Here is a 16,228-nt window from a genome sequence, read left to right on the forward strand (position 1 = left end):
ATATTACCACCGAAATCAACTTTACACTAACAGATAGCGCTCGCATACCAGCAAATAATTCCACATAATTCAAACTATGAAATTTCAACATTGAGCACATACATATTTAAAATATGACGCGAGCGCTTTGTTGAAGTTTCTTTCGAGTTTCAAGGCGGCTTTAAATTTTAAATTCATGATAAAGAGAGATTTTACGGAAACGGTGTTGGTACAAATTGAAATCTTTTATCAACATAAAGATTCATGTTTTTTAAACAATTTTAATTGAGACAATAAAATATTTTATTATTTGATTTGATGTGAATTCCATTAATAGGAGTATTGAGTTGAATTTCCCATTTGTGGGTTGGTGAAAAACGGATGAAAACAAAGTGTTTTGGACTGGTGGGATAAGGTAAAAATGCGGCTATCTTCGATTCCCTAAAGGTGGAGGGGGGTTAAAAGGGGTTTGTTTTGAAATCTCGAAGTCTGGCTCCGTTGTCGGAGTTGTCTATCGATTCGTAGGGAGGCTTTTGGATGTGGCTCGAGTGTTTTCAATTACATAATATATCAATATAATATACATTTGCCGCGTACAATGACGCGATGAAATTCGAGTTGGCTTTGAATGCCTTGGGAGCATATTGTATGTCCTTGCCCAATATGGGCCCGGAAGGAATGGATTTGCTAGAGAAAATTAGCGGACCGATATCATTGTTAGAGTACAATTGACTCGAATGGATTGCTCACCAGGCAACCTTATTGTCCTGCATTATAAAATAGGAATCCATTATTACGAAGTTAATTGTTCGTTCAATATTATAATGCTTTACCTTTTACTGGTTTCCCCTTAACAATATTCGATCGATAATAGTCGTAATCGAAATCGTATAAATGTTGTAATTCCGATGATTAAATAAGTTTTTTGAATGAATATATAATTATTAATAGTTGTTTTTGTCGTTTTGATTTTGAACAAAACTTTTGTGTCGAGAACTAAAATTTAAACCCCGAGAAACTAGAACAACAATACCCGTCAGCGTTCGTGGTTTTGTATTAAGTATTAAAACGACGATCCAATCTCGATAACAATTTACTATTTTATAGAAATAACTCGCCACGTTCAAATTATACATTCATGAGATTTTTTAATTCTACTTTATTAGAACGTTTATTAAAAGTTAGAAAATTTTAATATAAAAACACACTTTTTTGTTTTATTTTTCTCGGTTTCGCGTTTTCTGCGCGATTATTTCTACGGCTTGCGTGCCACACAATTTCGGGCGCATCTCCGAACGAACAATGCCTGGGCGTTTGTCTAATTCTGGTAAACGCCGGGGACAATAGAGAAGACGTAGTGTGGAATATTACGTGACGGAGCAAGCAAAACGTGCACATATTTTCGACATTAGCGCCACCGTATATCTGAAAGTTTTCGCGTTCTTGCGGCGAAACGCGATCCGCAATCCGCTTCGAATCCAGTTAAGATTTTTTCTATTTTATAAGTTACCTAATATAGAATAAAAGGCTTTGTATTAGTTAGTTCAAACAATCTTAACTGTGGTGAGTATGGTAAAATTATGATAAACCATTTTCGCTGAGGTGGTAATCGTAGAGCTGCAGTATAACGAGCGACCACAGACAAGGAGCTTATAATATGATTATGTGGCGTTGACACAATTTGGTGACATGACATACCATAAACCGGATGCGAGACGAGAGACTTTAAACGGAAGCCGTTGGCAGGTGAAAAGCGTAATGTAATTATTAAAATTAACTCTATGCAAAAGCTTAAATTTTTAAATTTAAGAATAAATTCAAACGGATTGCATTGAGGAGGTCGTATTTTAGTTAGAAGGGATGTTACTGTTGGGGTCCAAGTGGCTGTACAAGGGTTGAATACCGAAGGGAGTAATTGATAATCGTATTTAGTTCGCATTAGGTTTAATGCAATTTCTTAATTGTTAATTTCCACTCTCCGGACGGCAACGGCGTTCGTCGATGTGGGCGTATTCTGGGAGGGTGCATTTTTAACCCCCCGACAACCGCAATCGTGGGGGAAGCCCCACTTATCGTCCACTTGGGCCAAAAAAAAAGAACACTCCGTCGAAGCGCAATTGCGAAAAGAATTACCGGAGGACATTTTAATTCGTGCCCGCGCTAAACGGGAAATGCATCGAAGTTGATTAAAAAGTCTCCTCCCCCGGGCCACGACCGCCCGTCGCTTGTAATTTTATAAAATACCCATTTTCGAGTGTTCAATTCTTTTTTAAGCGCACAAACACTACTCAATAACGGTCATTTTATTATTCAATGGGGGTTCACGTTAATATTTACCCTCTCCACATCGTTTAATTCCGCCGGCAGTAATTCAACAACATATTCATCGTTTGATTGTGGCCGTTATTCATCACAAATCAATAATTAAGTTTTCAAAATTATCTACGGAAATTGAACGGATATTACTATAAAAACAATCATAGTGATCTATATTCATCTCATACGTTTATCTACTAATACATATTATGTATGCAAAGACCATTTTCCATATTTAGTTTTTCATTATTATTTTTTGCATCAGTTATTAATTTTGTATCACAAATTTTTGTAAATTTAGCGTCATTTTATAGTTTATCCTAGTTTGACTTAATTATGGATTTATTCAGGATCATACGCCAAATAGCTGTCCAGAAAAAGTATTTTAACTGTCTCTAAAAACGTTCATGGTACCATTTATGCTTTTCCATTCCTCCCTAACATATCTTATTTTGACATTTTTGACGAGGTCGTACAAGTATGTATATATTATGTGCAAATACTGTTGTTGCAGGAGATTTATAAATATATGAGGAAAGTTGTACGACTTGGTCAGAAGACAAGGGTATTCAATGCTGTGATCCAAATGATCTAATCTAAGAAAACCAGCTTGGAGGGAGTGGATAAGAGTTCTTGCACAACCTCCCAATACTTAACCCGGTTTTATTTTGCCTTAAAAAATACAGAGCTAATTGTTCTGAAGGTTAATATGACAACTTCTTAGCTACCATCAATATGCGGTTCGAGGTCCCTTCTTAACCCATTAACTTCAACTTCCTTTTTCTGTATTTTTGACAAGGAAAGTTATAAATAGGTGCAAAAAAGTCCTAAATGGCAATTGTAGCAGATTGGGTTGGTAAAGTTGTTAATAGTAAAACCAACCCAACCCAAGTATTGTTCGTGATATAAGAAGTACCTTCATAGTCATAAGTCATAAGTCGGCCGAGATTACTTCTTATATCACGAACAATACTTGGGTTGGGTTGGGTTCGGTTGGGTTGGGTTGGTTTTACTATTAACAACTTTATGGAACAAATAATCTCGGCCGACTTCGAAGACGTCGGCCGCTCCAACTTGTACTTGTGATATAAGAAATAATCTCGGCCGACCTAAGTATTGTTTATCATATTGTGGCAGATTGGGTTGGGTTGGTAAAGTTGTTAATAGTAAAACCAACCCAACCCAAGTATTATTCGTGATATAAGAAGTAATCTCGGCCGACTTCGAAGACGTCGGCCGCCCCAAATATTGTTCGTGATTTAGAAATCATCTCGGCCGACTTCGAAGACGTCGGCCGCACCAAGTAGTGTCATTAACGATACTTTGGGCGGCCGACGTCTTCGAAGTCGGCCGAGATGATTTCTAATATCACGAACAATATTTGGGGCGGCCGACGTCTTCGAAGTCGGCCGAGATTACTTCTTATATCACGAACAATACTTGGGTTGGGTTCGGTTGGGTTGGGTTGGTTTTACTATTAACAACTTTATGGAACAAATAATCTCGGCCGCCCTAAGTATTGTTCATCATATTTGGTCGAGATTCGGAGATAGTTGGCCGAGATTATTGTTCATGATACTTGGGTTGGGTTGGTTTTACTATTAACAACTTTATGGAACAAATAATCTCGGCCGCTCCAACTTGTACTTGTGATATAAGAAATAATCTCGGCCGACCTAAGTATTGTTTATCATATTGTGGCAGATTGGGTTGGGTTGGTAAAGTTGTTAATAGTAAAACCAACCCAACCCAAGTATTATTCGTGATATAAGAAGTAATCTCGGCCGACTTCGAAGACGTCGGCCGCCCCAAATATTGTTCGTGATTTAGAAATCATCTCGGCCGACTTCGAAGACGTCGGCCGCACCAAGTACTGTCATTAACGATACTTTGGGCGGCCGACGTCTTCGAAGTCGGCCGAGATGATTTCTAATATCACGAACAATATTTGGGGCGGCCGACGTCTTCGAAGTCGGCCGAGATTACTTCTTATATCACGAACAATACTTGGGTTGGGTTCGGTTGGGTTGGGTTGGGTTGGTTTTACTATTAACAACTTTATGGAACAAATAATCTCGGCCGCCCTAAGTATTGTTCATCATATTTGGTCGAGATTCGGAGATAGTTGGCCGAGATTATTGTTCATGATACTTGGGGCGGCCGACGTCTTCGAAGTCGGCCGAGGTCATTCCTTATATCGAAAGAAATATTCTCGGCCATAACTATTATTCGTGATACTTGGGGTATGCAGAGTTTCCAGTAGAGGTGTACCTTCCAACAGATACTCTTCCAAACCAATTCATCTAATCAAGATCTAACATCCTTTTTGTAGTTAGTAAGTATCTAGTAACGATTAAGGGTGTCCAAGACTTTTTCAACCTTACCGCTCATTTTGGATTAATCTTTTATAATTTCCAGTTATATTTTGTTATTTTGCATAAAATTGTTTTTGCCAAACATTTTTGCCAAACAAAACGGATAATGCTATTATAGGCTTTAAAATGACACGTGAGATAAAATTAATAATTAAATCGAAATGATAAATGTTTTCAATAAAAAATTTGAATAAAGTGATAAAAATGTTTGTATTAATTAGTTCGCTAATTTTATTATATTTTGAATGAAAATAAAAATTTGATAATTAGTTTGTGGTATATCGAGGGTTCCGCAATACTGTTGGCGTTAAGATAACGAGAGAGAGAGGACGCAGGCGTCGGTGAGGGGCGTCTGCGCCCTGTCAGCGGAATTTGTACCTGGGTCAGTCTTGATTCGAATCCGCTGTTGTACGCTGGTTGTATAGCTGTGCTAGCCAACATAAAAACAATGTGACGCGAAATATCGCGCCGTCAAGCAAAATTTTAAACTGTCGCCAACCTGATTGGAGGTGCATTTTGGAAAATTGGCTCGCAACGAAATCGGCTGCTAGAAGAAGATCGTTTTGGGAATAAACAAAAGGTAAAACGGTCGTTTTTTTGAGTTTCAAGAGAATCGCACTGAAGTCCGTGTCTTCTTTTTCAGACACCGCGCGAGGCCGTTGCCTGTAATTGCCCAAACGGTTTTTAGGGGTGGATTTATACGATCTCGATGTTCCGTTCGCCGTCGGATCATTCTGACTTGCAAACACGCGACAGTATCTCCAGGATATAAAGATTTAGTGCCCTAGATACTAATGCGTTTTTGTACGAACTAGCTTCTGCCTGGCGTGTACAAAGGACTGTGATGTAATTGCGCGCTTGAAAAAAAAAACCAAATAAAAGAGGGTAGCCGATGTGTGTAGTGTAGTGTAGTGCGGCGAGTGTCCAGGAAATCAACCATGAAAACACTTGCATCCGTACCGAGAGCCCCTTCAGCACTGCTCGTTCTTACATCTTGGATCCTCGTCCTCGTGGAGCTATGTACCGGTAACTTTTTAAAGTTATTTTGTTTTTGTTTATGTTTCGTCATCTCAGTCTCCTTTTATTTTAATTAGAGACCGAAAAATTTGTCCCGTTTAGTGGGATTTGATATCAAAGCGGAACGGCAGCTTAGTGTTAAGCCACCCGGATTTTTGCCGCTCGGTAATTTCAAAACGGCATTGCGTCTCGGTAAGACACGCAAAATTTACAAAAACCGCCAATTCGAACGCTGAATAATGGAAACTCGAATAGTCGCCAATTAAAGTTTGATACATTTTGGGATTATTTGACTAATTGCTTTAATCGCCGCTAACAAACAAGTTTCGAATGCGATTACAATTTGTTCCTACCTGGAAATTAATAACGATCCTCGCGCGAATGTTATATATGTTCGCCTCCCACGGCTTCGATAGAGGTTAATTTGCTGCAAAAACTGTTGCGACGCACGCGCTAATTACACACCGATCGTGCGCAAAACGCCAACGTACAATAACTGTTTCGTACCTAATATTTTCAACGTATCCTAACTTATTTGCGAGGGCGAAATTATTTCCAACGTGTGGGTCGAAACGACGCTCGAGAGGCAATTAAAAAAAAAAGTTTGAATTAATGTACTTTTTAGCGGTGCCGCCATTAAGGACCCGACGAATACGGCGGATTCATCAAAATCTCCGCTCTTTTCCTAGGACCACTTTAATAATTTAAAAACAAAATGGCAAAGTAAGAGCCTTGCCATATTAAAGTTGTAAACGAAAATTGTTTTACATTACTCCTTTTTTTACGTAATTAACCCAAGTTAAGATTTCGTTTTAAAATATGATGACTACGAGCTTTTGATTGGTTTATTCCTACCGGATATTGTTTACACTCACAAAGTTTACAGGCGGAAAGCTCTGTATTGCCAGCTGGCAGGGCATTGTCTGCAAATTCTATGTCTGTCGGTTTTCGCCCACTTTGCTATTACCTCACCACGCAGTGTTTACGCAGATTTAAACGCTATTTTATCTACTAATACAAACTACAACGTTTATTGAATCGAATTTATATTATATTCTATTATAACGTGATCTTTTAAACAAAATAAATCATTAAAAATATTAGTTTTTGTATATTGTATTTTGTGTTGAGGGTACAAATCTAATTTACCGACTTTTCACTTAATGTCAATTTCGAATTTTTAACTTACTAATTAACTAATTTTCGTACACGACGTCATCATTGCAAGTATGCAACCAATATCACAGTATTCGTATTACAATACGTTAATCGCGGAACTAACACTAGAATCGCTATCACTAGAACTAACACAAGACCTAGAACTAAAATCATTCGGGTTTAGCCGTCTTGAGAGACGTGCGGCTAAACCCGAATGTTTCTAGTTCTAGGTCTAGTGTTAGTTTTAGTTTTAATTCAACATCAATATACAATCTAGCACTATCTAGTGCTACCTAACACTGTCGTTAGAACTAACACTAGAGCTAGAACTAGAATCATTCGGGTTTAGCCGTACGTCTCTTAAGACGGCTAAATCCGAATGTTTGCATTCGCCAAGTATCAATCAATGTTCGCCCCAAGTATCATGAACAATAATCTCGGCCGACTATCTCCGAATCTCGACCAAATATGATATTATTTGTTATTGATTATTTGTTCCATAAAGTTATTAATAGTAAAACCAACCCAACCTAATCCAACCGAACCCAACCCAAGTATTGTTCGGCCGACGTCTTCGAAGTCGGCCGAGATTACTTCTTATATCACGAATAATACTTGGGTTGAGTTGGTTTTACTATTAACAACTTTACCAACCCAACCCAATCTGCCACAATATGATAAACAATGCTTAGGTCGGCCGAGATTATTTCTTATATCACGAATACAAGTTGGAGCGGCCGACGTCTTCGAAGTCGGCCGAGATTATTTGTTCCATAAAGTTGTTAATAGTAAAACCAACCCAACCCAACCGAACCCAACCCAAGTATTGTTTGCGATATAAGAAGTAATCTCGGCCGACTTATGACCTATGACTATGAAGTTACTTCTTATATCACGAACAATACTTGGGTTGGGTTGGGTTGGTTTTACTATTAACAACTTTACCAACCCAATCTGCCACAATTGCCATTTAGGACTTTTTTGCACCTATTTATAACTTTCCTTGTCAAAAATACAAAAAAAGAAACTTGGCAGTTAATGGGTTAAGAAGGGCTTACTAATTAACTAATTTTCGTACACGACGTCATCATTTCAAGTATGCAACCAATATCACAGTATTCGTATTACAATACGCTAATCGCGGAACTAACACTAGAATCGCTATCACTAGAACTAACACAAGACCTAGAACTAGAATCATTCGGGTTTAGCCGTCTTGAGAGACGTGCGGCTAAACCCGAATCAATCAATGTTCGTCCCAAGTATCATGAACAATAATCTCGGCCGACTATCTCCGAATCTCGACCAAATATGATATTATTTGTTATTGATTATTTGTTCCATAAAGTTATTAATAGTAAAACCAACCCAACCTAATCCAACCGAACCCAACCCAAGTATTGTTCGGCCGACGTCTTCGAAGTCGGCCAAGATTACTTCTTATATCACGAATAATACTTGGGTTGGGTTGGTTTTACTATTAACAACTTTACCAACCCAACCCAATCTGCCACAATATGATAAACAATGCTTAGGTCGGCCGAGATTATTTCTTATATCACGAATACAAGTTGGAGCGGCCGACGTCTTCGAAGTCGGCCGAGATTATTTGTTCCATAAAGTTGTTAATAGTAAAACCAACCCAACCCAACCCAACCGAACCCAACCCAACCCAAGTATTGTTTGCGATATAAGAAGTAATCTCGGCCGACTTATGACCTATGACTATGAAGTTACTTCTTATATCACGAACAATACTTGGGTTGGGTTGGGTTGGTTTTACTATTAACAACTTTACCAACCCAATCTGCCACAATTGCCATTTAGGACTTTTTTGCACCTATTTATAACTTTCCTTGTCAAAAATACAAAAAAAGAAACTTGGCAGTTAATGGGTTAAGAAGGGCTTACTAATTAACTAATTTTCGTACACGACGTCATCATTTCAAGTATGCAACCAATATCACAGTATTCGTATTACAATACGCTAATCGCGGAACTAACACTAGAATCGCTATCACTAGAACTAACACAAGACCTAGAACTAGAATCATTCGGGTTTAGCCGTCTTGAGAGACGTGCGGCTAAACCCGAATGTTTCTAGTTCTAGGTCTAGTGTTAGTTCTAGTTTTAATTCAACATCAATATACAATCTAGCACTATCTAGTGCTACCTAACACTGTCATTAGAACTAACACTAGAGCTAGAACTAGAATCATTCGGGTTTAGCCGTACGTCTCTTAAGACGGCTAAATCCGAATGTTTCTAGTTCTAGATCTAGTGTTAGTTCTAGTGAAGGTGCAAAACTATCACTAATACTAGACCTAGAACTGGAAAGTTTCGGGTTATTCCACGCTATATTGTTGTTTATAAATATATATATATATATTGATTAATCATCGTACCGACGTCATCATTGCAAGTATGCAACCAATATCACAGTATTCGTATTGCAATACCCAAGTCGCGGTATTGGTTGCATACTTACAACGATGACGTCTAGTATGATAATTAATTAACACACTATATAGTTATATATATATATTATATAAAAAGTAATAGTTTGATAGAAATTTAAAAAGAATAATAAATTTTTGATATCGTTTCAATAAAAGTTGTATAAATTTAAATATAGACCGGCGCATCCACCAATTGTATTCAGGAGAAAATAAAAATAGAATAAGTAAATATAAAATGTTTTTTTTTTTTAATATGAAATGTAAATGATAAAAATAGAGGTTATTGCTGGTATATGGAATGATAAGAAAACGAGCGATGGTGGAAAATGTGGTGCGATAATTAAGAATTAATTTAAACCGGGAAATGTTTATGCATTCGGGCGACAATTTAGTTTGCATTTTTAATTTATCCGGACGTATTTCAACAGGGTGACGGCGCGACTTCGCAGCGCATTGCGCGATAGTAGTTGGGTATGAAAATTTTAAAAGTCGACCGTTCGTTAAATATTCATTCGGTTCCGCTATGGTAGCAAATAAATAAGTAAAACGAATTTTTCTAAGAACAGTAGTTCTATTTAAAACCTCGTGTGATCATTAATGGGTCGTTCGGAAAATGGGGCGCGAATAAAATAATTAATACGCGATCAGGAGAACCGTTCGAAAACAATATAAATAACAATTCGGGTCTCTCGAGGGCCGGCAATTAGTAATTAATACCGGTCGGGTATTTTATCGAAGCTACGCATTAAATTATGTTTGCCGGGCTTTCAACGTTGCGCCCTTCTCTTTACCCCCAAAAATGCTAATTGATATAATTGCGATAATTATCAAATTTCATCACTTGGGACGGATATATTCGTAAACAACCGCTCGATTAATGCATTTAACCTGTCAAAATCTGTTTTCAGTTATCGCTAATAGTATTTTAAATGTGACCATTGTGTTTATCCAGCCGTCAATCAACCCATGCTATAATATGTTAAGTCGAAATTTAAGTTCAAAGGTTAATTAGGTACCTATGACGTGCGTTCTGTCGGGCAAATAACCTCGAAAAATACGCTATTTAAAAATTCAGACCTTTTCAGGTGCATAATTGTATGCAGAAAACTGGAGAGGGTTCTAATTACGAATGCAAACGAAATAATCGAATAGACCTACATATGCATACATACAGGTGCGCGAATTTACCAGCGCGCACCCAATTAATTGTAAATAAATAATTGTTTTTGAAGTGTTACTATTTTTATACTAATCCTATTTCACCAAATTATTTACAAATTTACAATCGCCACAGAATTTAATCAAATCTTATGTACTCAACTAGACAATCAAATATTAGGTTAGAATTTGCATAGGCAATGTCATTTGCATTGCTAATTGATGCCAGTTTAGAAGTTGTTTACAAATTTTAAAAGCAATACCATAAAATTCATACAAACCAACACGAATTTATATATATATGTTTTAATTATGATTAATTATTGAATATTAAATTATTATGTTATAATATATCAATATATATCGAGGAATTTTGAGTAAAATCGCAAATTTTTACGACCCCTCGGACTAGACAAATATCTTTTCAATATGAATATGCATACACGATGTTGGTTTGGGCCTTTTGGGGATTCCCCAATATCAGACTCCATTTCTAGGGATTCACAAATATCGGTCGTAAGATTTCTAAAGATTTTAGTTGAGCTAACTTTTAACATTCGAACTAGTTGAATCCTTAGTAATAAAGCGAATAAATATATGCCAAACTTTTTTGACATGGAAAAAAATGATGTTCAAAAGAATACTGTGATTAATTCTAGTATATTTAGCCATGATCAACTGGACTGCGTGTTCGCCGAATAAAGTGATGCCAGTAGGGTATGCAACCAACATTTGCCATTGTAGGCAAAAGCCGGATAAGAAAGCGCTCTTACTAAAATAGCATAATAAGACAAGTATGAGCAAGTTGCTTCACTTGAATATCTAAAATAACATTATTAAAATGTTTTAAAATGTTATTATTAAAATATTATTAAAAAAAAAGATTTCCGTCGAAGTTTTGAACTTGTTTATAAACGGGTACATTGTCATTTTATCACTGACAAAGATACAGCAGGTCAGAAAATTGCATAGTAGAAGGGTATTTTTCTTATTTGCGCATTTATTAGCCCCGAAATAGCATTAACCTTGCAGTGTGGCCGGTCGCTTTTGCCTACAATGGTCACTGTTGGTTGCCTAACCTATTGACATCACTCTTTTACACGGGAACTATGCGGAACGCTCAGTCCAGTTAAAAATTTTTGATATTTTTAGAAATTTCTTTGTCTGCGTAGGGAGAACTTATTTTCCGGGTTATATTCCAATATAGTCGGCAGGAAAAACAAAAGTTGATCAAAATAGACAAATTTTCGATCGTCTTGGCCGCACTTGTCATTTCCTTCCAAAACATATTTTTGAGTTTTTTTAGTTATAATTAATAACGATTTCAAATAATTGTAAATGGCGAAATTATTGATCATCGACTACTGTAAAATAATTGTAGTTGCGCAATATAAATTGGGTAACCCATAATTGTTATTATTGCAATGAATACATGGTTGTTGTGCAATATATATTCCAATTCGTTTTTGTATTGATTTCTTGCAAATAAAATGTATTTTATGATTTTCTTCCATTAATTGAACGTGCCTTTGAGTGCCAATTGATTTTTCCAAGAAACCTTATAGAATTGAGAAACTCCTTTTGTGTCTGGGTATTTTCCGAGAAATGAAAACTATTCCAAGAAGTACGTTTCATCATACGTCTCCTCATTAATCACCAGCTAACGATAACTGGAACTGAAACAACTAGCTTCTCGACGAGAATTGTAAAATCTCTATAAACGTATCTACACCGTTTTATTATTTACCATGCCAAGAATCTAATCGGTAATCGATATCTAAGAAACTCGTAAATAATTGATACAAACGCACTTTTTCATAATGAAATAGTCTATAATTATTATTCAATTAGATATGTAATAATAAAATAAACATCAAAGAGTTTATTGATATATTGATTCAAGTCATATGTCGACATGATTCTCTGCGACAAACTGTGTTGTTCGTTTCGGAGAGTGAGCTAAAGTTGAAATAAAAAATGAATAGCAGTTTTAAATTATAAAGAGCGTGGCCCGACGTTGGCATCGCAACACCCACAGTAGAAGCTTTGTGCTAATAAATTAACAATTTTATCCAGTACTGTTTTAGCGTGCAAAATTTGTCAAAGACAACGTGTTTCGATCGCGAAATGGCCTGTCACGTAGATGGTTTAAAATTACCACTCCTTCATCCTATCGGGTTATAAAATCGTCCAGCTTTTGATAAGAAGGCCACTTTGGTAACGAGGCACCATCCCCCGGGGAGAAATATAAAAAGGCGAAAAGAAAAAAAAAAATAAAAAGAGTGGAATAAAGGCAATTAAAGGCCTTAATTAATTAGATCGTATAAATCAAGGCAAAAGCCTCTATCGGGGTATAATTTGTTTCTAAGCGCGTCGGTTTTATTCCAGTGACCAATTTTGACGGTTTTATAATTCTTCATTACGCGTACGCTCGCCCACGCTCTGTCCGAATATTTATTTATTTAGGTTTGCGTAAACAATATTTCGCCCTGCAATGGGCATCGCCTATGCCGAACTAATTGTGATTAATATATGGCCGTGATTTATTGGCGAACGTTGACGTTGAATTACACGAGCCGAATTATTGGCGTCGATCGAAAAAATGAAAAAGGGTACTCGAATCATTTTTTTAACCCCCTCCAATCGTCGCCTATTTAAAAGACAATTTATATTGTGAAATTTAATATTTTTATATATATATAGAATTTTTTTTATCGACAAATTTAATTGACTATATTGTGTCGGTACTTTTTCATATTTCTATTCTAACATTTTTTATTATATCTCGTTTTTTCTTTTATGGCCTTGAGATTGTAGCGCCTCGGTTATATTCTCTCTCTAATCATTTTAAAGAAGTAATAGTTTTTTAAGGAAAAATAATTAAATTATATGCACGGAATAAAAGTGCCTATTTAAAAGACAATTTATATTGTGAAATTTAATATTTTAATTTATATATATATATAGAACTCTTTTATCGACAAATTTAACATTTAACATTTTTTTTACATCTCATTTATTCTTTTATGGCCTTGACATTGTAGCGCCTCGGTGATATTCTCTCTCCAATCATTTTAAAGAAGTAATGGTTTTTTTAGGAAAAATAATTAAATTATATGCACGGAATAAGAGTGGGCTTCGGGGGTATATATTTTTCTGTGAAATTCCTGCGGTCGACATCTCCTAGTACGAATCGCGCAGAAGTTGGGGCCCTAATTCTTTCACAGTTCGCTTGGCCTTTTTAATAAAACCAACGGTCGACGGTAGATCGCCGCGAACGTTGTGGAACGGTTGGCTTCGATTATTTAAAAGGAAAAGTAATTCATTACGCTACCGAAATACGGCGCAGGATTAATCGGGCCATTACAGGGCGACGTCATTTTTGATCGGGCTCGTGTACATGACAAATTCCAGGCAATTAGAAACGGTTAGAATTGCAAAAGCGCGCCGGTGCTCTTGGATACGCGATATTAAGTAATTAATGTCCTTGAGAAATGGTCTCTTGGACGTTACACAAATGATCACGCTGCCAGTCCACCCTATCTCGGTTAATTAGGGTGGAAAAAGTCCTGAAGAAATATCGAAGGGAAAACGAGAGGGAAAGGGTTTAGGTTCAATTTTGACGAGGAATGGAAATCACCGATTAAAACCGTTTGAAAACTCGTTATCCCGAAATATTTGCAGTGTATAAACATTGAACTCGCACTCTGGTAACGGTTGGAGGCCGCAATTTTGCCAAATGGAGGCCGTTTAACGTTTTCGTAGAATTCGCCGATTAACCGGCTGAATATTTAATGCTACTGCTCGCGTTATTTTTTTCCTGCGATAATCGTGAGTATCGCCAGTTGTCCAATTCGGATTTGTTTTTGTTTGGTTTCGAGCAAAAAAGCGCCATGGCAATAAGAGGGGCCAATTGATTTGGTGTGCGAATAAAAACGCGTTGTATTCGAATTATGACCGTTTTTTCCCAAGCTGTAACATTTTTTAATTTGAATTCTAATAATCTTATAAAAATTCATTGGGGTCATTTCAAATAGGCAAATGGAACTCGACGAAATGAAACGATCGAGGACCTTTAGGCCGCAACGTGAAATTTTTAGTAACCCGAAATCGTTTCGAATGCACGTCACACTTCCTGTCTCAGACAGTTGTGTCTTTGATCTACACAGTGCCGTGTAGGGGCTGTCTCCCCAGTACGGTTCCTCGCGCAGATATTTGGTCGAACAGGTTGTTTACGCCCCCCAATCCGCCTTTTGTAGCAGTCTCTAGTCCCCTCAGAATCAACCAGTTCGAACTTGTCCGAACACGTACCACGTAGATATCTTTAATAATTCCAACCGCGCGCGATTTATCCCCTATTTTTAAACGAGCCGGACAAATAAACGCCTAAATTGAATACCCACATCGATATCCTTCCGCTGGATTACTATTCCGAATGAAATTTTTAGAGTTTTCTCCCGTCACCCGGAATTCACTACACTTTGTACTAAACTTTACACCACACTACATTTTAGTACAAAGTTTTTTATTTCTCCTCTATAAAGTAACATTCATAATAATAGTTACATTTTATCTTAACTTAAGATAACCTTTATCTACAATAATCTACCACAGAATAACAACTAAAACTAGAGCTAACACTAGCATTAGAACTAACACTAGACCTACAACTAGAATCATTCGGGTTTAGCCGCACGTCTCTAAAGACGGCTAAACCCGAATGATTCAAGTTCTAGTTTTAGTTCAATAAGTAGTAATAAGTAGTAACCTACCACTACTAACTGCTATACAGCGTTAGATTGTTGTATATTTTTGAATGAACTAGAACTAGAATAATTCGGGGTTAGCCGTCTTAACTTTTTGTGTAATATATTACTAAATCTATACATATAACATGCTTATTGTCTTATCTTATTGTGTTAACTTATTGTGTTGAGAAAAAGAAATGTGAATTTTTTTAACCTCTAGAGATTTTTATATATATTTTTCGTCGACATTTCGTTTTATTAACAAGGTTAGCAATTCGGCCGGACATGAAAAGTTTGCCGACGCAAGTTTCTTTCTTTGTTTTTTCCTGCTTTCCATCCTACCAGATTTTTCTAAACAAGACGTATCGTCCCGCACGGCTGGGCCGAACATTTCCGACTGGATTATCTTAAAACTGATCTGCCAGAACGGTGGCGGTGGTGGGATAAAGGGTAACGGGGAGTGTCGTTGCGATATTTAAACTCGTCTGCGTCGTTGTCGTCGGCATCTTCGTCGTCTAGTAAGGAAATTAAACACCGGGAAATTTCCGGTGCGCGACCAGAAATATGAGGCGTTAGATGGAGGATTTCTTGCCTATATATATAATAGATTGAGGGGTAACGTAAGGATTGCGACAAATCCTGGAATCTGGAGATCCCGCGGAATGACGGAATCCAGGATCGGGATCGAGTCTTATTTTTCTAGGGCATGATTCAAGTTTAAAAAGGGAACGAATCGGGGCTAAAGCACTTGCACGTGGGCTATGCACCTTTAATGCTCAATCTATTTCTCCTTTAAATCGTTAGTGTCCTTTTCCTACATTTTCCTTTGTTACCCGTCGTATTTATCGGCAGCTTTTGTTCCGACGCCTGGGACGCCCGTGACTTATTTTTCTTCCCGACGGACCCCCTTTGTTCCTCCTAATTTCTCTATTAATCACTTTGATCGTTTGTGTAAACCGATGCGACATAATTTCCGAGAACGTATTCTTAATAAATTAGATTATAACTGGGAGAGCAA

The 16,228-nt window shown here is 37.0% G+C and overlaps 1 protein-coding gene across 1 annotated transcript in view; it reads left to right on the forward strand.

Annotated features, from left to right (window-relative positions):
* The first annotated feature begins 5,056 nt into the window (after nt 1-5,056).
* Nucleotides 5,057-16,228, forward strand: part of LOC111425414 (zwei Ig domain protein zig-8-like) — a 129,752-nt gene continuing 118,580 nt past the window's right edge. Inside the window, exons 1-2 of the mRNA XM_023059411.2 lie at nt 5,057-5,250; nt 5,314-5,696. Coding sequence (XP_022915179.1) covers nt 5,609-5,696 — 88 coding nt within the window. The 5' untranslated portion in view covers nt 5,057-5,250; nt 5,314-5,608. The remainder of the gene's footprint in view (nt 5,251-5,313; nt 5,697-16,228) is intronic.

The sequence above is a fragment of the Onthophagus taurus genome, chromosome 8, assembly GCF_036711975.1.
Source record: "Onthophagus taurus isolate NC chromosome 8, IU_Otau_3.0, whole genome shotgun sequence".
NCBI lineage: Eukaryota > Metazoa > Arthropoda > Insecta > Coleoptera > Scarabaeidae > Onthophagus > Onthophagus taurus.